The following is a 25649-nucleotide window of genomic DNA, read 5'->3' as shown; positions in this document are numbered from 1 at the left end:
ACATGTTGCCTGTTTCACTGTTTCACTAGAGGATTTTTTTTTATTTTGTGGTATTTCCAAGATTTTTATTTTACCATCTGATCTCAAGTTAAGTGGGCTCAGAAGTTAGTACTTTGATGGAAGACCTTCAGAAAAAGTGCAGAAAGCAGCATTGGCAATTTAGTAGCTAGCACTCTCCTAATTCATTCATCTTTTGGAGGAATTATAAAATGGAAGCTCTGAATACCTGCAGTTCTTAAAAATCTCAAAATATTGTGTGTGAGAAAAATATGGATAAACTTCAGGTGTCCTGGCCAATTCCAGCTGAGATAATATACTGGCTACCCAAGTGTTGCCTCTGCATATTCATACTTGTGGGGTACTTCCTTTACCCAGAACTACTCAACTTTGAGAACCTTCTGGAAAGCAATACGTACTGTTGCCAAGCAACTTCCCTCTTACAGCACAGGATGTCATGAGATTATAAGAGGCTCATACAGGCCCAAGTGCCTCAAGTTTCTCCTGCTAAACCCCAGAGTCCGATGACAGAAGAATTCCAGATAGGGTGAATGCACAGAGGTGACATCCTCAAAGAGCTACAGTTACAATGGTAAGTAGTATTTATTTCTTTAATGAGGCTGCAACATTTTCAAACTCATGCCAGTGGGTTCAGGAGTTCGAATTAAACAAGGAGTAGAGAAATGCCAACCCAAAGAGATCCCAATGTCAGTTCAGAAGTACTGCTGTTTAAAAGCACTTAAAGCACTTAAGTAGCACCTCTACAGATTTCTAACATCAAATCATGCACGTAACCTATCAATTAGAGTGGGCTAAAAAACTCAGAAATTCTGGTTTGTGGGAAATTTTGATATTTAGTTTTATTCCAAATCAGAATAAAACGAAATTTTTCAAAGTTTCCCACAAAGCAGAAATTCTGAAAAATTTCATTTCAGAAACATCAAAATGTGGTGTTTCTGAAATAGAGTATGTTCCCTGGGACTCTGGCAGGTTGAAACTGACAAGAATTATGTTAATTTCAGTCAACAGCTGGCAAGGCTCCCAGCCCCAGCATGCAGACTGCTCCAGGGCCAGAGACCCTCGGCTTCTAGACTCCCTTGCCAACTAGCTCCCATGACCCCACTGAGGAGTCATCAGCTGGATTTCCCAGGACTTCTAGACTCCCTACTGCAGAATCAGAAGCTGAGAAGCCCAGAGAGTCCTGGCTCAAGTAGAAGCTCTCACGGCTTCCTTGTTCCTTGCACCCAACCAGAGTCCAGACTGGCTAGAGCCAGTGCTTCCAGGCTTCTAGCTCCATGGTAGTAAGACTGGGTACCCTGATAGTTCACAGGGTTTCCAGACTCCTGGCTCCAACGTAGGGACCCTGGAAGCTCTGGCATGGCATAGCTGCCCTGGAACCACTGACTTTGGATGCGCTGGGGTCCCTGACAGAGATGTCCTTAAAACACAAACCCTAGAATAGTGGGATCCCCCAGCAGCCTGCCAGGAAACCAACTTGTGGTTCAATTAATGTCTGTCAAATCCAAGACGGGTTTGTTGAATTAGCATTTTCTGATGAAACTTTTGTCAGAAAATTCCCAATCACCTCTATCACCAAAGATGTGTTAGACTTGGTAGAGCCCATTGGGAAGATGCCTGAATTTCTTTAGAGATTTAAGTAAACTTAAGGGAACTAGCAATTGTTGAGCGTAGTCATGTGTTAGTAAACGCATACGCTGGTGTGAAAATGCCCACGCTTCTTTGCGGAAAACATTGAAACTGGTATCATACCCGCCTTTTCTGTGCTTTTGATATTCGAGGTTGCTGCATCTGTTGCTCTCTTTCCTCAAGCTGAAAACTTGCAATACTATCAGCCACAGAATCTACCTAGAGGGAAACAAAATTTTTAACATTTTAGTTAATATGAGTGAGAGTGGAGAATTACAACAGATCCTTGAAAATGTCTCTTAAATATGTTTCAATCAATACCAGGTTACACTTTTCAGTTTAAATATTGAACAGTATTATCAACGTTTTAAAATATTTTAAGAGAAAATATTTTAGCTTACTTTTATTTGTAGGAAGGCAGCCAATACTTTATCATATTATCTATTAACTTATCCTATTTACTCCTCACCTTTTTTTCCTTACTATCAGGAATGTTAAGCCACTTCACTTAAGAACCTTTTGATTGAGAACCATATAGCATAATGTGTACAGTGAAAATTACACAAAAGACAACCTCCAACAGTAGATTCTGTCTTAAGGCATAAATGGAGCCTTTACCTGATCTGCACACCTTAAAATCCAATATCATAAAATTTTAGAATTTGAGACAGTCAGTCAACATAATTAAATCTGTCAAATGTCACAAGGAAATAGGGTTACAAGTTATGCATCCAGCTTTCCTGAATGTTAACCATGAGATCCAATAGTCTCTTAAGACTCTTTTAAATAAAATCTCATCATTAAGACATATTAGGCCAAATAGAACTGTAATGTTTTTGCCATACTTTGCAAGGTCCTCTGAACGGAGTTAATTCCTGTATCTATTAAAAGGTGCAGGCTTTACCTTATCTCTACCGCCCTACCTCATTTACTGCACAATTGCTAAATTTTTCAGTATTGTATGCAGTGTTGTGGTAGCCAGCTTGGTCCCAGGATATTAGAGAGACAAGGTAAGTGAGGTATTATTGGACCAGCTTCTATTGATGAGAGACAAACTTTCAAGCTAAACAGAGTTCTTCTTCAGGTCTGGTCACAGCTAAATACAAGATGGAACAGATAGTTTGGCATAAGTAGTTAGCATATATTCTAAGGGACCATTCAAGGTGAAGTGGCCTGTAAACACCCCTGTAAGTCAGAACAAAAAGGGGGGTTAGTGGGTTACAGATTGCTGTAACAAGCCATTGGTTCTCAAACTGGGGATGCGTGGCTGCGAGCCCCAACCCCGGGCTGTGGGCTGCGAGCCCGACAGGGATGCACGGCTGCAGGCCCGATAGGGACGCAAGGCTGCAAGCCCCAACCCCAACAGGGACGCATGGCTGCAAGCCCCGACCCCAACCCTGGCCAGGAGCGGGGCTGTAAGCTCCAGGCAGGCGCAGGACAGCGAGCCCTAACTCTGACCCCCCATGGTGCTGCAAGCCCCAACCCGAACCCTGGCCAGGATCGGGGCTGTGAGCTCCGGGCAGGCACAGGGCTGCTATCCTCAAGTCCGACCCCACCCATGGGGCTGCAAGCCCAGACCCCAACCCTGGCCAGGAGTGGGGCTGCGATCCCAGAGTCTGACCGTCATGCAGGGTTGCAAGTCCTGACCCCAACCAGGAGAGGGGCTGTGAGCCCTGAGCTGGGAGGCATCCAGGACACTGTGAGCCCCAACCCCTGCACTGGGGTTGTCAGGCGGAGCCCAGCCATGAGGAAGGTTATTACTTGCTTCAGGTCATCAATTGCTGTCAAGTATTAAAAACAAAATTCTACTTAAAAATAACTTTTCCACTTATATTTATTTAGAGTCTAGCAATTTAAACTTCAGGTGTGTCTTTTGAAAGTGTTGTGCAGGTTTTCTTTGAGGAGAACGGATAGGTCAGATATCGAGTGATCGCTTTGTGAAGAGTGTTCACCCACAGGTGACAGGGTGTTTTCGTCTTTATCTTTTTACTCAGAGTTCCTTTGAGAGCATAGTGACTGTCTAGTTTCATCCACATAGTTGTTACTGAAGCATTTAGTGCACTGGTTGAGGTACACGTGTTTTAATAGGCATGTGTAGGATACATAAATCTTGAAACGTGTGCTGTGGGGTGGGGATGCTGATCATTTTAGCAATGGAAATACATCTATACATCTGCCAGTTTTGCATCGGTTGTTCTGGCAGGGTCTGGTGCCACTTTGAGTTGATGTGTCCTGGTCAGTGGGGAGCTTGCTTCTGATGATGAGCTTGGAGAGGCTGGGTTTGAAGGCCAGAAGAAATTTCTTTCAGGATGGAGTGCCCATTGATTATGGGTTGTAGTTGTTTGATACCCCATATGGGTGCCAGTGTGGGGTGGTAGGTGACACCTAGCGGAGTGTGGTCGGGGGGATTTTACTTCTGTATTGAAGCTGGTTCTTTCAGGGTATTTGGTTGGCTCATTCCATGATGCGATTCACTTCTCTGATGGAGTGTCCTTGTTTGGTAAATGCAGTTTTGAGTATATTAAGTTATATATCCCAGACTGCTTCCTCAGACTATATTCTGTCGTATCGGAGTGCCTGGGCTGTAGGTAACAAAATTTTTTGGTGTGTTTAGGGTGGTTACTGGATCTATGAAGGTAGATGTGGTGATCCATGGGTTTCTTGTATATAGTTTTTCTAAGGGTTAATGTCTCTTTCACCTATAAAAAGATTAACAAACAGTAACCTGAAACACCTGACCAGAGGACCAATCAGGAAACAAGACTTTTTCAAATCTGGGTGGAGGGAAGTTTTGGGTGTGAGTTCGTTGTTCTTTGTCTTGGGTCTGTGCCCTCTCGGCTCTGAGAGTGATTTTTCTATCTCCAGGCTTTCTAATCTTCTGTTTCCAAGTTGTAAGTACAAGGATAGTAAGACAATAGGTTTATATTTTTTTTTTTTTGTATTTACATGTGTGTAGTTGCTGGAGTGTATTCTTTTTGGATAAGGCTGTTTATTCATTTTTCTTTTAAGCAATTGACCCTGTATATTGTCACCTTGATACAGAGATCCTTTTATGTCCTTTTTTCATTCTTTTTATATAAAGCTTTCTTTTTAAGACCTGTTTGAGTGTTTTTCACTGGTTAAGGCTAAGAAACGAAGGGGGGTGGGGGAGAGAGAAATCTCTTTGTGTTAGATTTACTAAGCCTGACTTTTCATACCCTTTGGGTGAGGGGGGAGAGAGGTTAGATCTCTCGGTACTTGTGTTTCAAGGACTTGAAGCAGGGAGGGTGGAATCCCTTTGTTTAGATTCACGGAGCTTGAATCTGTATCTCTCTCCAGGAACCCAGGGAGGGAACACCTGGAGGGGAAGAGTGAGAAGGGAAGTGGGTTATTTCCCTTTGTGGTCAGACTCAAGGAATCTGGATCTTGGGGTCCCCTGGGAAGGTTTTGGGGAGACCACAGTGAGCTAGGCACTGTATAATTCCTGGCTAGTGGCAGCAATTACCAGGTCCAAGCTGGTAACTAAGCTTGGAGGTTTTCATGCTAACACCCATATTTTGGACGCTAAGATCCAGATCTGGGAAGAAATGTTATGACATAGTGTGCAGCGTTGTGGGAAAGATAGAATCCAGAAGCCAGTAGGAATATTATATTTTTCTTTTCTCTGCTAGGGGCTTTTAAGCAGAGAGGGTTTGGTTTTAAAAGGAACCAGAGAGAAAAAAATTTTTCTGTTCTCTCCTGGCAGTAGCTTGTATTTTAAGCAAGGAACTATTAAGGGTCTTTTGTTAAACATAGCACTCCCATTGAGAGTCAAGTACCCAGCACAACACACATGCAAATAAAGTGGTTTTTCTGGTTTACTTTACATTTAAAAGATTAGCTAGAGGAAGAAAAAAAAAGGAACTGTTGCTAGGCAAACCCCAAGAGACAACAGAGCCAGCAGTTCAGATAAACACCGGAGGGCACCCCAACACAAGAAAACAGGAACCAGAATGTCACGAAAACCAGAAGCAGTACAGCTGGAAGCAATGGAAAAACAGATAGAACTACTAAGAACACAAATGGCCAGAGACGAGGCAACTCACAAACAAGAGATGGAAAGGCTACAAAAACAAGAAGAAGCCAACAATGCAGCCCACCAACGAGAGTTGGAAAAACAGAGGGAGGCCCACCAACAGGCCATGGCATTAGAACAGGCTAAGCAACAGAACACAGCCAATCCTAACAACCCTTTGCCAATACTTGTTCTACAGCACAAGAAATTTCCCACCTACAAGGCAGGTGATGACACTGAGGCCTTCTTAGAAAATTTTGAAAGAGCCTGTCTTGGGTACAGCATCCCTGAAGACTAGTACATGGTAGAGCTGAGGTCACAGCTCAGTGGACCCTTAGCAGAGGTGGCGGCTGAAATGCCAAAGGACAGAATGAACGATTATAAACAGTTTCAAATCAAGGCCAGATTCAGAATGGGGATAATCCCGGATCATGCCCATCAGCGTTTCAGAACCCAAAAGTGGAAACCAGATATGTCATTTCCCCGACACGCCTACTACGCTGGAAAAAATTATGAGGCCTGGATATCAGGAAACAATGTTAAATCCTTGGACGAACTGCACCTCCTCATACAAATGGAGCAGTTCTTGGATGGTGTTCCTGAGGACATAACACGGTACATACAAGATGGAAAACACAAAAATCTCACCGAGGCAGGGGAGATTGGAGCCAAATGGATGGAAGTGGCAGAACGCAAGAAAGCTACTGTCAAGGGGAATGAATACCCCAGGGGGCACACCGACAATAAACCCTACAACCGAGGGCAACCCAAGACCCCTCCTACAACCCAAGAAAAGCCACAGACACCCTATTCTTCCACCTCACCAGTCTCCAGTAACTCACCTCAATCCAGTGACCATTCAGCTGGAAGATGCTTTAAGTGTAATGAACTGGGATATATCAAGGCCAACTGCCCAAAGAACGCCAACCGAGTGCAGTTCATTACACCACCATCACACCAAAGATCCCCAGGCCCAGATGCCTCTCAAATACCCTTAGAGCGAAGGGAAATTTTGAGAGTGGGCGGAAAGAAGGTTACTGCGTGGAGAGACACGGGGGCATAAAAGTGTCAGCTATCCATCAATCCTTTGTCAACCCCAAATTCATCAACCCAAAGGCCCAAGTGACAATTTACCCCTTCATGTCACAAGCTGTAGACTTGCCTACAGCTGAACTACCTGTCCAGTACAAAGGCTGATCAGGAATGTGGACTTTTGCAGTCTATGACAATTATTCCATCCCCATGCTACTGGGGGAAGACTTGGCCAACCAGGTGAAGTGGGCCAAGAGAGTGGGAATGGTTACACGTAGCCAAACCAGGCAAGCTTCCAGACCCATTCCTGTTCCTGAGCCGTCCACAGGGGCCCCGTCTGTGTTACCAGAGACCCAGACAGAGATAGTGGACCCGGATCCCATGCCAACAATGGAAACAGCCACAGTGCTTCCAGTCTCAGACCAGGAACTGGAAAAGCAGCCAGCACCAGAACCGTTGCCAGCACTGACGACAGTGCTTGCAAATCCATCTTCAACCCCAACGCCAGAGGGCGCCTCCGAACCTGAACTGGCAGAAGCAGCAGACAACCATACCCAAGAGGCTCAGCCAGAACCTGAAATAACCCCTGGTGCACCAGTGGAAAGCGGCTCACCAGCAACAGAAACAACCCCAATCACCTACATCGCTTCCAGAGGGACTAAGCCCAAGTCCCCAGTCTAAGGAAGAACTGGTGTCCCCAGCCTCAAGGGAACAGTTCCAGACTGAGCAGGAAGCAGATGACAGCCTTCAGAAAGCTTGGGCGGAGGCACGGAGCACCCCACCACCTCTCAGCTCTTCTAATCGATCCCGGTTTGTTGTAGAACAAGGACTTTTATACAAGGAGACTCTTTCTGGTGGACACCAGGAAGACTGGCATCCGCAAAAACAGTTGATGGTTCCAACTAAGTACCGGGAAAAGCTCTTGAGCTTAGCCCATGATCATCCCAGTGGCCATGCTGGGGTGAACAGAACCAAAGACAGATTGGGGAAGTCCTTCCACTGGGAGGGGATGGGCAAGGACATTGCCAAGTATGTTCGGTCTTGTGAGGTATGCCATAGAGTGGGAAAACCCCAAGACCAGGTCAAGGCCCCTCTCCAGCCACTCCCCATAATTGAGGTCCCATTTCAGCGAGTAGCTGTGGATATTCTGGGTCCTTTCCCAAAAAAGACGCCCAGAGGAAAGCAGTATGTACTGACTTTCGTGGACTTTGCTACCCGATGGCCGGAAGCAGTAGCTCTAGGCAACAAGAGGGCTAAAGCTGTGTGCCAGGCCCTAACAGACATTTTTGCCAGGGTAGGTTGGCCCTCCGACATCCTTACAGATTCAGGATCTAATTTCCTGGCAGGGACCATGAAAGAACTATGGGAAACTCATGGGGTGAACCACTTGGCTGCCACCCCGTACCACCATCAAACCAATGGCCTGGTGGAAAGGTTTAATGGAACTTTGGGGGCCATGATACGTAAATTCGTCAATGAACACTCCAATGACTGGGACCTAGTGTTGCAGCAGTTACTTTTTGCCTATAGGGCTGTGCCACATCCCAGTTTAGGGTTTTCACCGTTTGAACTTGTGTATGGCCACGAGGTTAAGGGGCCATTACAGCTGGTGAAGCAGCAATGGGAGGGGTTTACCCCTTCTCCAGGGACTAACATTCTGGACTTTGTAAGCAACCTACAAAACACCCTCCGACACTCTTTAGCCCTTGCTAAAGAGAACCTAAAGAATGCTCATGAAAATCAAAAGGCCTGGTATGATAAACATACCAGAGAACGTTCCTTCAAGGTAGGAGACCAAGTTATGGTCTTAAAGGCGCAACAGGCCCATAAGATGGAAGCATCATGGGAAGGGCCATTCACGGTCCAAGAGCGCCTGGGAGCTGTTAACTACCTCATAGCATTTACCAATTCCTCTCTAAAACCCAGAGTGTACCGTGTTAATTCTCTCAAGCCTTTCTATTCCAGAGACTCACAGGTTTGTCAGTTTACAGTCCAGGGAGATGATGCTGAGTGGCCTGAAGGTGTCTACTACGAAGGGAAAAAAGACGGTGGCGTGGAAGAGGTGAACCTCTCAACCACCCTGGAACATCTGCAGCGGCAACAAATCAAGGAGCTGTGCACTAGCTTCGCCCCATTGTTCTCAGCCACCCCAGGACGGACTGAACGGGCATACCACTCCATTGACACAGGTAATGCTCACCCAATTAGAACCCCACCCTACCGTGTGTCTCCTCATGCCCAAGCTGCTATAGAACGGGAGATCCAGGACATGCTACAGATGGGTATAATCCGCTCATCTACCAGTGCATGGCCATCTCCACTGGTTCTGGTACCCAAACCAGATGGGGAAATACGCTTTTGCGTGGACTACCGTAAGCTAAATGCGGTAACTCGTCAGGACAACTATCCAATGCCACGCACCGATGAGCTATTGGAGAAGTTGGGACGTGCTCTGTTCATCTCTACAATAGACTTAACCAAGGGGTACTGGCAAGTACCGCTAGATGAACCTGCCAAGGAAAGGTCAGCATTCGTCACCCATGCGGGGGTGTATGAATTTAATGTCCTTCCTTTCGGGCTGCGAAATGCACCCGCCACCTTCCAGAGGCTGGTAGATGGTCTACTAGAAGGACTGGGCGAATATGCAGTTGCCTACCTCGATGATGTGGCCATTTTTTCTGACTCCTGGCCCGAACACCTAGAACACCTGGAAAAGGTCTTTGAGCGCATCAGGCAGGCCGGACTAACTGTTAAGGCCAAAAAGCGTCAAATAGGCCAAAACAGAGTAACTTACCTGGGACACCAGGTGGGTCGAGGAACCATAAACCCCCTACTGGCCAACGTGGATGCTATCCAAAAGTGGTCTGTCCCAAAGTCAAAGAAACAGGTCCAATCCTTCTTAGGCTTGGCCGGGTACTACAGGCGATTTGTACCACACTACAGCCAAATTGCTGCCCCACTGACCGATCTGACCAAAAAGACTCAGCCTAATGCAGTTAAGTGGACTGATGAGTGTCAGAAGGCCTTTACCCAACTTAAGGTGACGCTCATGTCTGACCCTGTGCTCAGGGCCCCGGACTTTGACAAGCCATTCCTAGTAACCATGGATGCATCTGAGCGTAGTATAGGAGCAGTTCTCATGCAGGAAGCAACGGATCACAACTTCCATCCTGTCGTGTTTCTCAGCAAGAAACTGTCTGAGAGGGAAAGTCACTGGTCAGTTAGTGAAAAGGAATGCTACGCCATTGTGTACGCCCTGGAAAAGCTACGCCCATATGTTTGGGGACGGCGGTTCCAGCTACAAACTGACCATGCTGCGCTAAAGTGGCTTCATACTGCCAAGGGGAAAGACGAGAAACTTCTTCGTTGGAGTTTAGCTCTCCAAGATTTTGATTTTGAAATTCAGCACATTTCAGGAGCTTCTAACAAAGTAGCTGAAGCACTCTCTCGTGAAAGTTTCCCAGAATCCAGTAGTTAAAAAGTGTTCTTAAAATGTAAAAGCCTGTTAGTTATATACTTACTGGTATATGTAAAGGTGCATGTGTTGTATTAATCTGTTTATTTTAAAGTTCTAGGAAGAAATCGCCGCCAGTGAGGTTCCCCACTGTCTGCAATTTGGGGGGCGTGTCATAAACAGATAGCTAAGGGTTAATGTCTCTTTCACCTATAAAAGGGTTAACAAACAGTAACCTGAAACACCTGACCAGAGGACCAATCAGGAAACAAGACTTTTTCAAATCTGGGTGGAGGGAAGTTTTGGGTGTGAGTTCGTTGTTCTTTGTCTTGGGTCTGTGCCCTCTCAGCTCTGAGAGTGATTTTTCTATCTCCAGGCTTTCTAATCTTCTGTTTCCAAGTTGTAAGTACAAGGATAGTAAGACAATAGGTTTATATATATATTTTTTTTGTATTTACATGTGTGTAGTTGCTGGAGTGTATTCTTTTTGGATAAGGCTGTTTATTCATTTTTCTTTTAAGCAATTGACCCTGTATATTGTCACCTTGATACAGAGATCCTTTTATGTCCTTCTTTCATTCTTCTTATATAAAGCTTTCTTTTTAAGACCTGTTTGAGTGTTTTTCACTGGTTAAGGCTAAGAAACGAAGGGAGGGGGGAAAACCTCTTTGTGTTAGATTTACTAAGCCTGACTTTGCATACCCTCTGGGTGAGGGGGGGAGAGGTTAGATCTCTCGGTACTTATGTTTCAAGGACTTGAAGCAGGGAGGGTGGAACCCCTTTGTTTAGATTCACGGAGCTTGAATCTGTATCTCTTTCCAGGAACCCAGGGAGGGAACACTTGGAGGGGAAGAGTGAGAAGGGAAGTGGGTTATTTCCCTTTGTGGTGAGACTCAAGGAATCTGGGTCTTGGGGTCCCCTGGGAAGGTTTTGGGGAGACCACAGTGAGCTAGGCACTGTATAATTCCTGGCTGGTGGCAGCAATTATCAGGTCCAAGCTGGTAACTAAGCTTGGAGGTTTTCATGCTAACACCCATATTTTGGACGCTAAGGTCCAGATCTGGGAAGAAATGTTATGATAGGTGATCCATGGGTTTCTTGTATATAGTTTTTTGTATGATTCTATTGCTGAAGCTGATCGTGGTGTCCAGGAAGTTGATGCTAATGTGGAAGTGTTCCAGAGAGCGTTTAATGGATGGGTGGTGCAAATCTATGAGGGAGTTTAAGTTGTCTCTTCAGAAGATGGAAATATCATCAATGTATCTCAGGTATATCATTGGTTTCATTGTGCAATTGTCAAATGATATACCCGAGACATCAATATTTTCATCAGGTCATAACTTTGGCAACTCAAAACCAATTTCACTGGAATTCTCAGAGACAGTCACTTGTCAATAAGGACTATTTCTTTAACAAATGATCACAAGATTTTTCACTCTTCTCATACTTTCAAACAGCTGAATGTTTTTTCTCAAGCTTTTCAAATCTGCCATCAGAAAATACTCTTAGCCTAGAAAATTTCAGCCAAATATATAAAGTTTCAGAAAGTTGTAAGAAACTGAAAGAGGTAGGCTGGAATGGAAATGCTAAGGAAAATTTACTATAGCAATATGTATAGTTACCTACTAGTTGTACTCCCCTAATTTAGGGAGATAAAGTCTACAAACAAGCTTAAGCATACATGTGACCATTACATTCGAAAGTAGTTCTATTTCAGTCAGTGGATTTGCAATATTGGATCTGTAACACTGTCTGGAGTGGCCCACAATCGTGAGTGCCAACCTCAGGGTAGACTGTCAGAAAACAGGGCAGGGACCCCAAACTGGTGATATGTTCTATAAATTAGATTTCACCAACCCTGTAAAATATGTGAACTCCTGGATCACTATAACAGTCTTAATCATGGAGTCACAGGCAGTCCCCTTAGACTCTCTAGTCTATCATGCCACCAGGCAAGCTGGGATTAGTGATAAATGCCCACTTATAGCAAAAAAATATTCAGGTTGCACCCAGTCCCAAGAGACCAGTCACTTACATCAGATCAACTGATACCCTAGATGAGTGGTTTTCAACCTGCAGGTCCACAGACTACATCTAGGATTTCCAAAGGGGTCCACACCACATTTGAAATTTTTTTAAGGATCCACAAATGAAAAAGGTTGAAAACCACTGCCCTTAGATCCTACACTAAAGACAACACGTGTAGCCAATCTTGTAATAAGCTCTAAAGATTTATTAGCTGGGGAAACATGAGCGTTATTTATAGATTAAAGCAAGCAAGCATATATACAACTAGCTTGTTGGCCAATTTTTGGCTTGCAACGTTTTTTTTTTTTTAAATCAGCTCCCAGCAAGCGGGGGCAAAGGGGGGGGGTAGTAGCAGGGGAGAAAGCGTCAGAGGTGCAAAGGGGGCCCGCTACAGTCCCAGACTGCATGCTGGGGGAATCTTGCGTTAGGATTCTTAGGGATTGGCTTGTTTTGGCCTTGTTTTGAAATGGGATTAGCTTGATTTTTGGCTTTTTGTGAAAGTCAGGGTGCTTATTTAACACATGAAAGTTGGCAAGTGTGCATCCAGCTCTACTCAGCACAGCAGTCTCTCCGAAAGCAGCCCGCTCTGGCTGCCTATGGTTCTGTGATTCCCTCTGAGTTCTCCCACAGCCTTCTCAGTTGCTGGGAGCAGCATCCTGAGCAGCTCTGTGAGCGCTCAGTGCTGAGGAATGTCAAAGCAGCACAGCCCAGCAGTCACCACCTGTCCCACACACACACTCCCTGCCTGTCTTCCTAGTGCAGGGCAGAACAGAAGCATCCCACATTAATGATTTGCTCTTTGTTCACCAAAAGGAGCACATTCATCTATCAGATACTTCCCAGAGCTTTGAAAGAGAGGGAAGGTGTGCATGCCCGTAGGGCAGCAGAGATCAGAACAGTGAGCCAAGCAGTCACAACAGGCATTGTGGGATACTGGTGGAAGCCAGTTATGTTGACAAAACCAACTGATGCTTTTTCACTTTAATTTTGCCACAAAAACTTTGCGCCTCTCGTTAAGGTGGTTTTATTTTGTCAGCAAAACAGCAGAGTTTTGCCACCAAAAGTAGTTTTGTAGTGCATACACCTCCCGTTTTGTCAGCAAAAGGTAGCTTTTGACGACAAAACTACGTAGTATAGACAAGGCCTTTATGTTCACTACTTTTATTTCCCTCTTCTGGTATTCAAAATATGGGATAAGGCTTCTGCATGTTCTTAACCATGAATAGATGAAGCAATTAACAAGTCTTATCTTACAATGACCCACTTACTTTGATAGTCCTCCTGGTTGGGGGGATGATTCTCATACATGGGTTCACAAATTCAGAGCAAACATTTTCAAAGTCATAAAGCAAAACTTACATATTTCCTTATAGCATGGAATACAGTCATTACAAAGGAGATTAACGCAGACAGCAACTAACAAGCATTTCACTGAGTCTGAACACTAAATACATTCTTATAAGACTAATACCTGTTTTGAACAAAACTAACATACAGGTGAGCTGGTTCGGTTTCCAGCTATGAGCTTGTCAGTTCTTAGCTAACGACTTACAGCCTTGGCCAGAGCTGGCACTTGAATTACCAGCACCCATAGAGACTGTAAGCTCTTCAGTGCAGGGACTTTGTTTTTCTATTTGATTATAAAGTGTCACAAACTTATGTAATTATTTACAGAGCACAAAAGAGTGTTTAATTTTAGCAAAATTGCCATACTGGTCCACATTTTTCACAAAATATAATTACTTTTGAAAGTAAGAAGAATACCAGCAGAAGTATACCACCAGGTTGTAAAGATTATGTGACTGCAAATGTAACTGTTTTAATAGCAGAAAGGAAGTGTTTAAATAGACACAAGTAAAGGTCATAAAATGGAAAAATTGATAGGATTACTCCTGGGGGTATTCTGCACCACTGCACACGTGCAGAATTCATGTCCCACACAGATCTATTTTCTTCGCAGAAAATACATTCTGCCAGAGAAGTCATGCAGTTACACCTTTTGCCCACCAGGGACTGCTGTGGTACCAAAACATAGGGCAGCCGCTTCGGGGTGGGAGCAGCCTGGTACAGACAGTGAGGAGAAGAAACAAAGTTCCTCACAGCACCCTGCCCTCAGGGCGAGGTCAGGAGGCTTGGGATATTGGAGGGATGGACAGAGTGGGGCATATGGGAGGTCATACATTGAGTTTCAGAAGGGCTAGTGGGTAGGAACAGACTGGGTTCGGGGCTAAATGGGAGTAGGGGCGCAGGGACACATGGGCGTGCAAGGGCAGATGTGTCTGTCTGTCTGAATGAATGGAGAGGGCCTAGGGGTCAGTGCGGGGGACACTTCCCGAAATCCCTAACAATCCCTCACACACACACACCCCAAACTTAACCCACCCATACCCAATAACCCTCCAGGTTCACTCCCAGGCTTCTTCCCAGCAATTATTTTCCTCTTCTTCAGCTCCTCCACTATCCCTGACGACCCTGAGCCTTTGCACTGCTTCTGAGGGGTGTAAGAAATGTCTCTGTATTGTAGTTTAAATGAATTATTACTCAAAGTCCAATATTAATATGCCCAGTAAGGAACCTATTGGTCAAAAAAAAATTTCCTGAATCTTTTTTGTCATCTATACCTGTCAGCAAGTACATCTGTAAGAATATTTTGAAAAAAATTACCAAAATAACTGAAATAGGCACGATTATTTTGTGTCATTTTGACAGACAAAATATGAATAATTTTGCAGAATTTTAAAATATTGTGTACAGAATTTCCATGTTTTTGCTATAGAACATATAGGACGGGGTGGGCAAACTTTTTGGTCCGAGGGCCACATCTGGGTATGGAAATTGTATGGTGGGCCATAAATGCTCATGAAATTCGGGGTTGGGGTGCAGGCTCCAGCTGGGGATTTGGGCTGTGGAATGGGGCCAGAAACCAGGAGTTCACGGTGCAGGAGTGGGCTCTGGGATGGGGTTGAGGATGCAGGAGTGTACTCCTGACTGGAACCGAGGGGTTTGGAGGGCCAGAGAGGGATCAGGGCTGGGGCAGGGAGTTGGGGCACAGGAGAAGGTTAGGGGTGCAGGCTCCTGGCGGCGCTTACCTCAAGCAGCTCCTGGAAGCAGTGGCATGTCCCCCACCCGGCTCCTATGCAGTGAGGCGACTCTGCGTGCTGCCCCGTCTGCAGGTGTCACCCCTACAGCTCCCACTGGCCGCAGTTCCCAGCCAATGGGAGCTGCGGGCATGGCACCTGGGGCAGGGGCAGCGTAGGAGCCGGAGGGGGGACATGCCGCTGCTTCCGGGAACCACATGAAGCCACAGCATACATGGAGTGGGGTAAGCCCTCAACCTCGCTCCCTGGCTGGAGCGTCTGAGCGGGGCAAGCCCTGGACCCTGCTCCCTGGCGGGAGCTCAAGGGCCAGATGCGACCCCCAGGCGGTAGTCAGCCCACCCCTGATATAGGAAATACTCAGAGTTCAGGCACAAATCCTTGACAAGAATCACAATACAACAATCACACCATTGAACCTCTCACAAAAAAAGCAGCAATAACTGACACACAACTGGATTAGATACTTAGCATGAAGACATGCTGTGGGAGCTAAAAGTTAAAAAATTTTGAAAAGCAAAGAGACAAGAATGAGCTGCTAACACTCTTAATTGGACATATGATTTTACTCTTAAAACTCTCAAAAAATAGTATGTTGATATGCTTTTTTCTACAGTGCTCATTACTCTCAATATCTCAACATCACACAAGATTTATCATCACCATGATCCTGTGAGAGAGAGAGAGAGGGAACTGGGTTTAGGCCTGAAATCCATTCATCTGTGAATAAACCTTTTAATAAATTCTATCCTCAGTTACATATAACGTGACCGGTACCTTATTCTGCTCAGGTAAAGTTTCCTTTAGCTGCTTCAGTTCTTCCTTGTGCTTCTGTTCCATTTCTGCCTCCAGCCTGGCAACATCATCAATCAACTGTTTTCTTCTCTTTTTGTCATTCTTGGGTACAGCATTTTTCATAGCTTGAATTTTGGCTGTAGGAACATCCAGTAGAATCATCAATGGTTTATCTCTAATAAATGAAATATACTAAATTTATTGGCGCAAATGTGATTAAAATTGGGCTATATAAATAAGATAATAAAGATTTTGACATAACCTAACTTATGACATACTGGTATGAGACTGCCTAGCATGATTACTAGGTTTTAAAACAGCTATACTTTTTCTGAAAGATACCATTATCAACCCCAGGGGAAGCAAGAAAATATTCCAGCCACACGATTATTAAAGTATTTGCTACCTGTTAATCTTATAAATACTATGGAACTCAGACATAGCCTTCTCAAAATTATATGGGGCTAAATTTTTCCATACATTGCCTCTGCAAACTGTTTATTTTGAAAAGCTAGCGAAATCTCTGTTGAAATTTGTCTGCGTAACTCAAATGCCTGGAACCAGAAACTCTGAATTTGGATTGTTTCACAATCTTTATTGAAGAAAATAAATATTCAAGACTTATGAAAGTTAGTTCAGTATTTTTAAGATAATGAACGATGGCTCCGATTCTGAAAACACAGACCATTCAACATCACACATCTGAGAAGCCCCACTGAATACAATCAGAACTTAAAATATGAGCACATTTGCAGGATTGGGGTCTTTGTCCTGCATTCCAATATCGCCATACTTCAAGGATGCAGATAGATTCAGAGCACTATAAAGAGTGGGGCTGAGGTTTTGATTTGAACAAATCTTGGAGTTTTGAAATCTAGATGTGACTCCTACTATCTGAGCCACTCTATTATTAATATTTAAATGGAAATCGACTTTAAAACAAATCACAGATGTGTGATTTTTTTTCTATAAATTACTATAAATGAACAGTTTTCGTTTGTTTGTTTTTAAGTACTGACTCTGGTCCTTTGACAGTACTTTGTGTATGGTCAGCTAGCTTGTTAGTTTCTTCTTTGGTCTGGGTGGTATTTCACACAATATGATATGACTGTAAAAATCACCGGCAGATGTAGTACCCTATAATACTTAACTCTTTTTAAATTGACTAGCTTTGTGGGGATAAGATTTTAAGATTGGTGTGTTTGCAAGTGGACATTAAAACTTTTTTTGTAATTCCCTTTACCCTAGAATAGCACAGAAGACTAGACATCCTCAGTTTTTTTTTTTTTTAATTAAAAACAGAAATGAAGGACAAAAAGCTAATGTTAGTGCAGCATGATAGCTGCGAAGTTATGGGTGCATGAGAAATCAGGACATAAAGACAGTTCTCAGTCCTACAGTTGCATCAACAGGCATGCAATGGTCTAATTCAGTGGTCCCCAACCTTTTTGTGGCCAGTAGCACATTCATGTTTTCAGAAGAGTGTGGCGGGCGCCAACAATTTTTCAAGGCTTCTTTTATAGTTCTACATTAGATAATATGAGAAACATCATATTTAATATTACATAATATATGAATCCATAAGATAAAAAAAGGTAATTTTAATGTAAAAGGTATTAATTAAATTATTCGGCAATTACTCTTTCACTTTACTATGTGAATTTGTTTTTTATATACCTGTAAGAAAAATTAAGGAGTTTTTACAAAATAAATATCATAAACAGTTTTCATCTTATTTATTTTAAAAAAGTAAAACATTGTTGAACTGCTGGTCCAAATATATTTATTATTCTTACTTTAACATAGATAGAATATTTTGATTAACCATGACTGGCTTTGTCTTATTACTTGTATCTGGATTTCAAAACAAAACAAAACAAACATGAAAAAAAGTTAAACAAGTTAATCATACACGCTCATCAGCACTTAATGGAAATAGGTATCATTAATTCACGTGTTTTTTCTAATAAAGTCAGTGTGATTTTTGGCACTGCATTTCTTCAGCCAATTTTTCATAGTTGGGAGAGTAGGATGATATTCCCATTCATAAGCAATTGTCAAGATGGGCATCTGTAAGCCGAGATCTGTATTTTGATTTTATGATGTTCATTGCTGAAAACAGAATTTCGCATAGATAAGTGGAACCAAAATAAGATTTTATTTTGTATGCTATATTTTTTAAGGCAGGAAACTTTTTTCAGGCAACCAGATTCCAAAAGTTTTCATCTGTTGCGCAGGATTTTAGAACAATATCATTTTGAAGGTCCACAATCTCCAGTTCCACGTCTTCTGTTCTTACTTGAATGAGACTCTCAATTGATGTAGTCATTTCTGTTACCTCTATTTGGCAAGTAAAAGGATTCACAAGAAAGGCAACAGGCTCAATGATGGTCAACTATTGAAATGTCTTTTCAAATTGTTCCAGAAGTGTTTAAATGTGGATAACAAATGGTGATGGGTTAAAAATCACTGTCACATACCATTTTCTTCATACTTGGGAAATGTAAGAGAGACTTCGTCTTTATACGTGACATCCACAGGATCAGTTTTGCTTTGAATGATTTTACAGAACCTATCATTTGAGCCACATGTTTGTCTTTTCCCTGGAGCTCAAGGATTTAAAATGTTCAGTTTGTCAGTGATGTCAGCAAGAAAAGCCAAGTCCATTAACCTGCTGGAGTCTTCTAGTTGCTCGAAGTTCTGATTTGTGGACATCAGAAATTCTTTGATCTCTTCAATTAGGCTTAACACACATGCAGGAACTTTACCTTTGCTCAGCCATCGTACCTGTGTGTGCAAGATAAGATCAGATTTTTATCATCAACATCTTCCAACAGGGCCTTAAAAAGTCAGTGTTGCAAAGGTTTCACTCCAATAGAGTTAATTATTTTAACAAATGACATGCATGATGTATTGAAAAGAACAAACTTTGACGCACAAAGTTCCTTGGTGGATAAAGCAATGATAAGACAAAGTTCAGAAAGGATTCATTCTTCTTACAGAGTGCAATGAATCGATTGGCGCTGCCCATCATTGCTGGCGCCCCAACGGTGGTGATTGCAGACAGCTTGCGTAGCGGCATACTAATTGATATTGCGTATGATTCGAACAAATTATAGATGTCCTCACCCTTTGTTCGCCCTTTCATAGGCAATACTTTTAGTAACTCTTCTTTTACGGTGAGGTCACTAAATACCATCCTCACCATAACTGCCAACTGCGCTATATCCAATATCTCTGTCGACTCACCAAATTGCAATGAAAACCAGTCACATATTTCCAAGTCATCCTTTAGCTGAGTTTGCACGTCACTTGAAATTGCATGTGTCCTCCTCGTAACTGTGTTGTCTGATAACTGCAAATCTTGTATTGCCGACAAAATCTCACCCTTGTTAGGAAATCCTTGAAACAGGCAATCAGCACCAGTCAAAAATGCTTCCTTCAACAATTCACCATCTTGAAAGGGTTTTTTCTTCTTTGCAAGCAGATGAGCAATTTTAAAGGAAGCAATAGTAGCACCTTTAGACTTTACAACTTATCTAGTGAAAACAGATTGTTGGGCACATAGAAGAAAATTAATCAACTCAAATCAAACCTTTCTCAACTCAGATTTAAAGTGGATGGCTAATGTCAAAAGAACCGTGATTAGTTTGGAAATGGCGTTCGACATTATGTTTTTTCGGCACTGCAACAGCACCCCTGCACAATAAGCAAACACATTTCCCTTTATTTTCAATAAAACAATAGGATTCTTCCCATTCTGCGTTGAAATAATATGTATGTTGTCTTTTATTTGAATCATTCATTTTGGGGCAAAATGTTAAAAAAAATAAATCGCAAAGCACAAGAAAACAGCAGTATCAGTGCAGCGGAAGAATACTCACCTACAGGGCCGGCTCCGGGCACCAGTGGAGCAAGCACGTGCCTTGGGCAGCACATGCTACGGGGCAGCATGCTTTCCATTCTTGGGACGGCAGAGTTGGAGCTTTTTTTTTTGGCGGCAGTTCTGGACAGCGCAGAGAGAAGTCGGAGAAAAGCCACGAGGACAGAACACCGGCACCCGCAGCCTGCAGTCCCTGAGTACTTCGTCCCCAGCAGGCGCAGGGCCTCGGCTTCTCTCCCCTGCTGGGCACTAGTTGGGCTCTGCGCCTGCTGGGGACAGAGAACACAGGCACCTCTCCGGCTTAAGCCGTGGCCCCGCAGCTGCCTGGGACCAAGAACACCGGTGCCTGCAGCCTGCAGCCCTTGAGTTCTCTGTCCCCGTCAAGCGCGGGGCCGTGGCTTCTCTCCCCTGCTGGGCACTAGACAGGCGCACATAAATGCCCTGGCAGGTGCCTTGGCGCCCGCAGGCACCGCCTGGGAACCTCTGGTCTAATTACACGAGAGAGACCGAGGCTTGGAACACAATGTTAATTTGAACTTGTTTCTTTTTCTTCAGTTTGTACAAATCTTTTGCTTTTTACTAAAGATTTCCTATCTTTAAAGACCCTCAGTGCTTGCAGGACATTGCAGATGAGCAGCATTGATGGGAAAAGCAGTGCTTCCTTGAAGAAAACCCGTGGAGATACTGCTGCAGGGAGATCCTGCACCTCGCGGATGGCCTTCCAGGACATCACAGCCAGGACAAACAAGCATCTCACCTGCTGCTCAGGAGAAGGATGCTAGAAGGAGAACTTTTCCCTCCTCCTCCAATGCCCAGGATTCTGATGCTAGTCCTTGTTCTGTTGTGCTGGAAAGTGCTCCCAATCGGTGAGAACAGCCTCTCCTCAGAAACCACCCAGCGGGACCTAAACATCTCACTAGATGCCTGCCCAGCCAAACCTCTCCATACTACTCTCCCAGAGGAATGAGAATCACCCCCACACACACACAAAACTCATCCACAGAAGGACCAGCATTGCTCTGGAAACTCCCAAGCAACATTGCATCCTTGAAAGGGCCACTACCGCTGCCTCTAAAATTGTCCTTCCTAAAAGGACCAGTGTTGTCCTAAAATTCATAAGGGAAGACTCTGCCCGCGTTCCAGAAGATCTGTCAGAAAGGAGTTCTCAACACCGGGAGGGAAAAAGGCAACAGGCTAATCCCACAGCAGTTTTCCAGCCTGGGCCTGCAGAGATTGAGCAGACAGAAGAACAGAAGCCTACGGTGAGGGCCACCACACCACGGCAAGCTGCTCAGATGGAGGAGTTGGCAAGGAGAGCCTCCTTTGAGGACTCTGAGCTCCTTGTAGACAGACTCACTGAAGATCTGTCTGCAGAAATCATATCTGGGAGGAAAGGAACTCAGGAGAACACACCAACTGCGCACAGTGCTCATGCATCCAGACAGAACCACAAAATCATGAGGGAAGCCAGGAGAAGGAACATCAGTCGTCGCTATGACTCAACAGCAGGATCCAGAAGCTCTACCAATCAAACTGCCCTAAGGCTATGAGAGAGAGATGCTCGATGGGCCCCTCATCCTACTGTGCAATCCTGTCCAAGAGACTATTCTCGTACTTCAAGGGCTTTGACAGTGTAGCTCAGAATGACACATAGCGTCCAGAGTGCCTTCATCCTCTACCCCGGTTTGACTATGCAGAGGACCTGGAACAAGACTTCACATCACGGGAAGTCAAGGCCAGACTTACAAAGACCAAAAAAAACACAGCCCCAGGAAAAGATGGCATTTGCTACAACTTCCTAAAAAAAAAAAAAAAAAAGAGACATCCCCCCCACACACACACACACAGTTGCCTGGTATTTATTGCCATTTTCAACAAATGCAAACAGTTCCGCCATACTCCCAGCTCCTGGAAGAAGTCTATGATGGTGCTCGTCTACAAGAAAGGCGAGCAAGATAACCCCAACAACTGGAGACCCATCTCTCTCTGTTCCACCATGTACAAACTATGCCAGCTACCTCACGGCTAGGATCACAGACCAGTCAGTGAACAGAGGAACCATCAGCTTCATCCAGAAAGGCTTCATGTCATGCGAAGGCTGCTACAAACATAACTTTGTCCTTCAGACTGCCATCCACATGGCCAGGAGGGCACGGAGGCAATGTGCCATAGGACGGCTCAACCCCTGGTTAATGCTTTTGGATCGATGCCCCACTAGCACATTTTTGACACGCTGCGAGAGTTCGGGGTGCCTGAAAACTTTCTCCAACTGGTTCAGCAACCATATGAAGGCTGCACCATGACCATCCGCTCCATGGAAGGAGACACACCTGAAATTCCTATCTGTAGCGGCGTGAAGCAAGCCCCATCGTGAGCCCCATCATTTTCAACTTAGCCATGGAGCCACTCATTCGAGCGATCTCCAGCAGTCTAGATGTTTTTTTATCTATATGACAACAGAGCGAATATCCTAGCCTACGCAGACGATCTGGTCCTGATTGCGGACAACCCCGAGAGTCTCCAACAAATGCTTGACATCACCAGCCAGGCTTCCAACTTGACAGGACTCCGCTTCAATGCCAGGAAGTGTGCATCCCTGCATATTGATGGCAGTAGAAGGGATTCAGTCCAGTTACATCTTTTCAGATCCAGGGTGAACCCATAATCTTCCTCGAGGACAGGCAGGTGTACCAACATATCGGCATACCGACAGGTTTCCGCATCCAGCGGACACCTGAGGATACCATCGAAGAGATCCAATGAAATATGAGCAGGATCGATTCCTCCCTACTGGCACCATGGCAGAAGATCTACACTTTGAACACCTTCCTGATTCCCAGTATCTCATTCGTCCTGAGGGGATCTGCCGTGGCAAAGGTACCTCTGAACAAGGAAGACAACACCAACCAGCAGCTGGTGAAGAAGTGGATATTTCTTCCCCAGAGGGCCAGCAATGAACTGGTGTACATCTCGCACAGACAGGGCGGCGCCAAATCCCTCAAAGGTGTAATCTGTGCAAAGTTGCGGTGATCACTCACGCCTTCCACCCGGATGCCACGGTGAGGAATATCGCGGAGAGTGCTCTGCAGAATGCCGTCCATAAGGGAATCACCAGGACCCCCTCCAACCAAGATGTCACCACCTACTTGAGCGGCTCGCTGGAAGGTGAATTTGGAAGAGACAGGGAAACTTAGCTTCGCTCTGGACTCGTGCCCACAATGCTATGCAACAACTGGAGAAGCATATCAGCTACCGCTGGACGTGGTGTGAGGAACGCCAAGAGCTGGGAGTCCTGGTGCCACAGCTGAAGAATACAGATCACACTATCATTACTCTGAGTGCTAGAACCATGCTGGAGAGGACCCTGAAGGATGCCATCCGCTGCCAATATGTGGAAAAACTGAAATGGAAGCCGGACCAGGGTAAGGCATTCAAGGTGATGTGCAAGTGGGATGCCAGCATCCACTTCCTCCCAGAAGCAGCTTACCCGATTTGCCGACTGGAGGTTGATCCACAGGGCCCGGATCAACTTCATCCCACTGAACGGAGCCATCCACCATGGGAATCAAGAAAAGATATGCAGAAAGCGCGGCTACGCCAACGAGGTGCTACCAAACGTCCTGTGTAGCTGCAAGCCCCGTTAGAAAGCTTGGCAGCTACAACACACCACCATCCAAGGTCATCTGGTCAGAGTCATCCCGTCACCCCGGGGAAGGTTGCCGTAAACGCCGCCATTCCCAGCACTGACAGCCAACTGCGACCAAACATTGTCATCACCAACGAGGACCGGAAGAATATCATCATGGTGGATGTCAGAATGCCGTTTGAGAACAGGATCCCAGCCTTCCATGATGCTCGAGCTACACACACTCATTGTTGGAGCCCTAGGAGCATGGGACCCCAGTAACGAGCAAGTGCTGAAAGAATGCAGAATCAATCAATGCTACGCTTAGCTGATGCGGTAACTCATGGTGTAGGAAGCCATCAAGTGATTGAGGAACATCTACATAGAACACATCACCGGACATCATCAATACCAGGAGTGATGAGCTAGAGTGCTGATGAGAAGCGCAGTCAGGAAAGTAACATACTTTTCTTAGGGATTCTATTTTCTAAATGGACAACCAACCTAATTCTCAATTACTGAGGGACAATCTCCACTCACTCATATATTTTGCTTTCCACAACCAAATCTCTGTACAACTTTTCATGAGCCATGTACCTGATTATTCAGATTCTAATACCTCAACTGTATTGTTAAATCTATTCACCTATATTTGGGTTATTGCTGATTATGTACTCTATGTATCAAAAGACTTTTAAAAACAAACTTTGTATTTGTGGATAATCTAAGCCAGTGGTTCCCAAACTTGTTCTGCCACTAGTGCAAGGAAAGCCCCTGGCAGGCCAGGTCGGATTGTGTACCTGCCATGTCCACAGGTTCGGCTGATCAGCCAATTGCCCTGGAGCAGCGAACCACGGCCACTGAGAGCCACGATCGGAGTTTGGGAACCACTGATCTAAGCACTATACACAGATTTACAGACACTCTTTTCTCAACTTGTGTATTATATAATGTTTTTAATATTAGCTTTAATGAAATGTTCTTTCGTATCTCTGAAGTTTTCTTTCTGAAATTGAAATGTAAACTAATAACTGTTCATTTATGGTATTTTGTAGTGTACTACTGCATTATAAACCTCAATTTCTGGAATTCTCACCTTGTGGGTTTCACTGTTCATGACTGCACGATGGTAGTTTTTGTACCTTATATTCAATTTAAGTGTTGTCCATAATGCAGTAAAAAGCTACACAGAGATATGGACTGGGAGACAAATTCCTGGGCCCTAACCTTGCCTCTCAAAATGATTCACCAAGTGGGGAAATCACTTCACCACTCTGCTTCCCTTTCTTCATCTGTAAGAAGAGAATTATTTCCTACTTCCCAGAAAGGTCTTAACATTTAGACAACACCCATGAACTGCTTTGAAGTGTGACTTATATGCTGCACTGCTACCTGCAGAGAAAGGTGGCTCCAGCACAAACTAGGTCAGTGGCTTTCAAACTTTTTTACTAGTGACCCCTTTCACATAGCAAACCTCTGAGTGCGGCCCCCTTTATACATTAAAAACAGTTTTAAATATATTTAACACTATTATAAATGCTGGAGGCAAAGCAGGGTTTGGGGTGGAGGTTGACAGCTCGTAACCCCCCCATTGAATAACCTCACAACCCCCTGAGGGGTCCAGACCCCCGGTTTCAGAATCCCTGGACTAGGGTCTCAGCACAGGCATCATGCTCACCACGCTTCCCAGGCCAGACCATAACCTCTCAACTGCCTGCTCTGACTCCATGTCCGGCACACACTCCTCTACCCCTCCCCCCAGCTCCCACCACTCCCTTCCACCGCCCCTGACCCAACACCCTGCACACCCCTCTACAACCCCCATACCCTGCATACACCTTCCATCCCACCTGATCTCTGCCCCACTGCTCCCCCGTGCCAGCACCCCTGCCCCACTGCTCCCCCATGCCAGCACCCCACATACACACCCCTGCCCCACTGCGCCCCCACGCACGTACCCCGCCCCACTCTACCCCCACACTCCTGCCCAGGCACCCCTGCCCCACTACACCCCACATCTACACCCCTGCCCCACTGCACCCTCACGCACGTACCCCGCC

General features: G+C 44.8%; 1 protein-coding gene across 5 annotated transcripts in view; it reads right to left on the bottom strand.

Moving 5' to 3' along the window:
• OTUD6B (OTU deubiquitinase 6B) overlaps window positions 1-25649 on the bottom strand; it is a 36366-nt gene that overhangs the window by 10373 nt on the left and 344 nt on the right. For 2 of the 5 annotated variants that reach the window (XR_007772657.1, XM_050941222.1), the window contains exons 2-3: window positions 16064-16218; window positions 1768-1863 (exon numbers count right to left, since the gene is read on the bottom strand). Coding sequence is in view for 4 of the 5 variants with exons in the window: in XM_050941222.1 (XP_050797179.1) it covers window positions 1768-1863; window positions 16064-16218 (251 nt within the window). In the remaining variant the exon portion in view is untranslated. Of the gene's footprint in view, window positions 1-1767; window positions 1864-16063; window positions 16257-17525; window positions 17607-25517; window positions 25539-25649 lie in introns of those variants that run through there. The other 3 variants (XM_050941219.1, XM_050941221.1, XM_050941218.1) reach the window with 3 other exon arrangements.

This window comes from Gopherus flavomarginatus, chromosome 2, assembly GCF_025201925.1.
Source record: "Gopherus flavomarginatus isolate rGopFla2 chromosome 2, rGopFla2.mat.asm, whole genome shotgun sequence".
In the NCBI taxonomy this organism is placed as follows: domain Eukaryota; kingdom Metazoa; phylum Chordata; order Testudines; family Testudinidae; genus Gopherus; species Gopherus flavomarginatus.
Note: the sequence above shows the minus strand (reverse complement) of the source record. Positions and strands in the feature narration are given on the sequence as shown.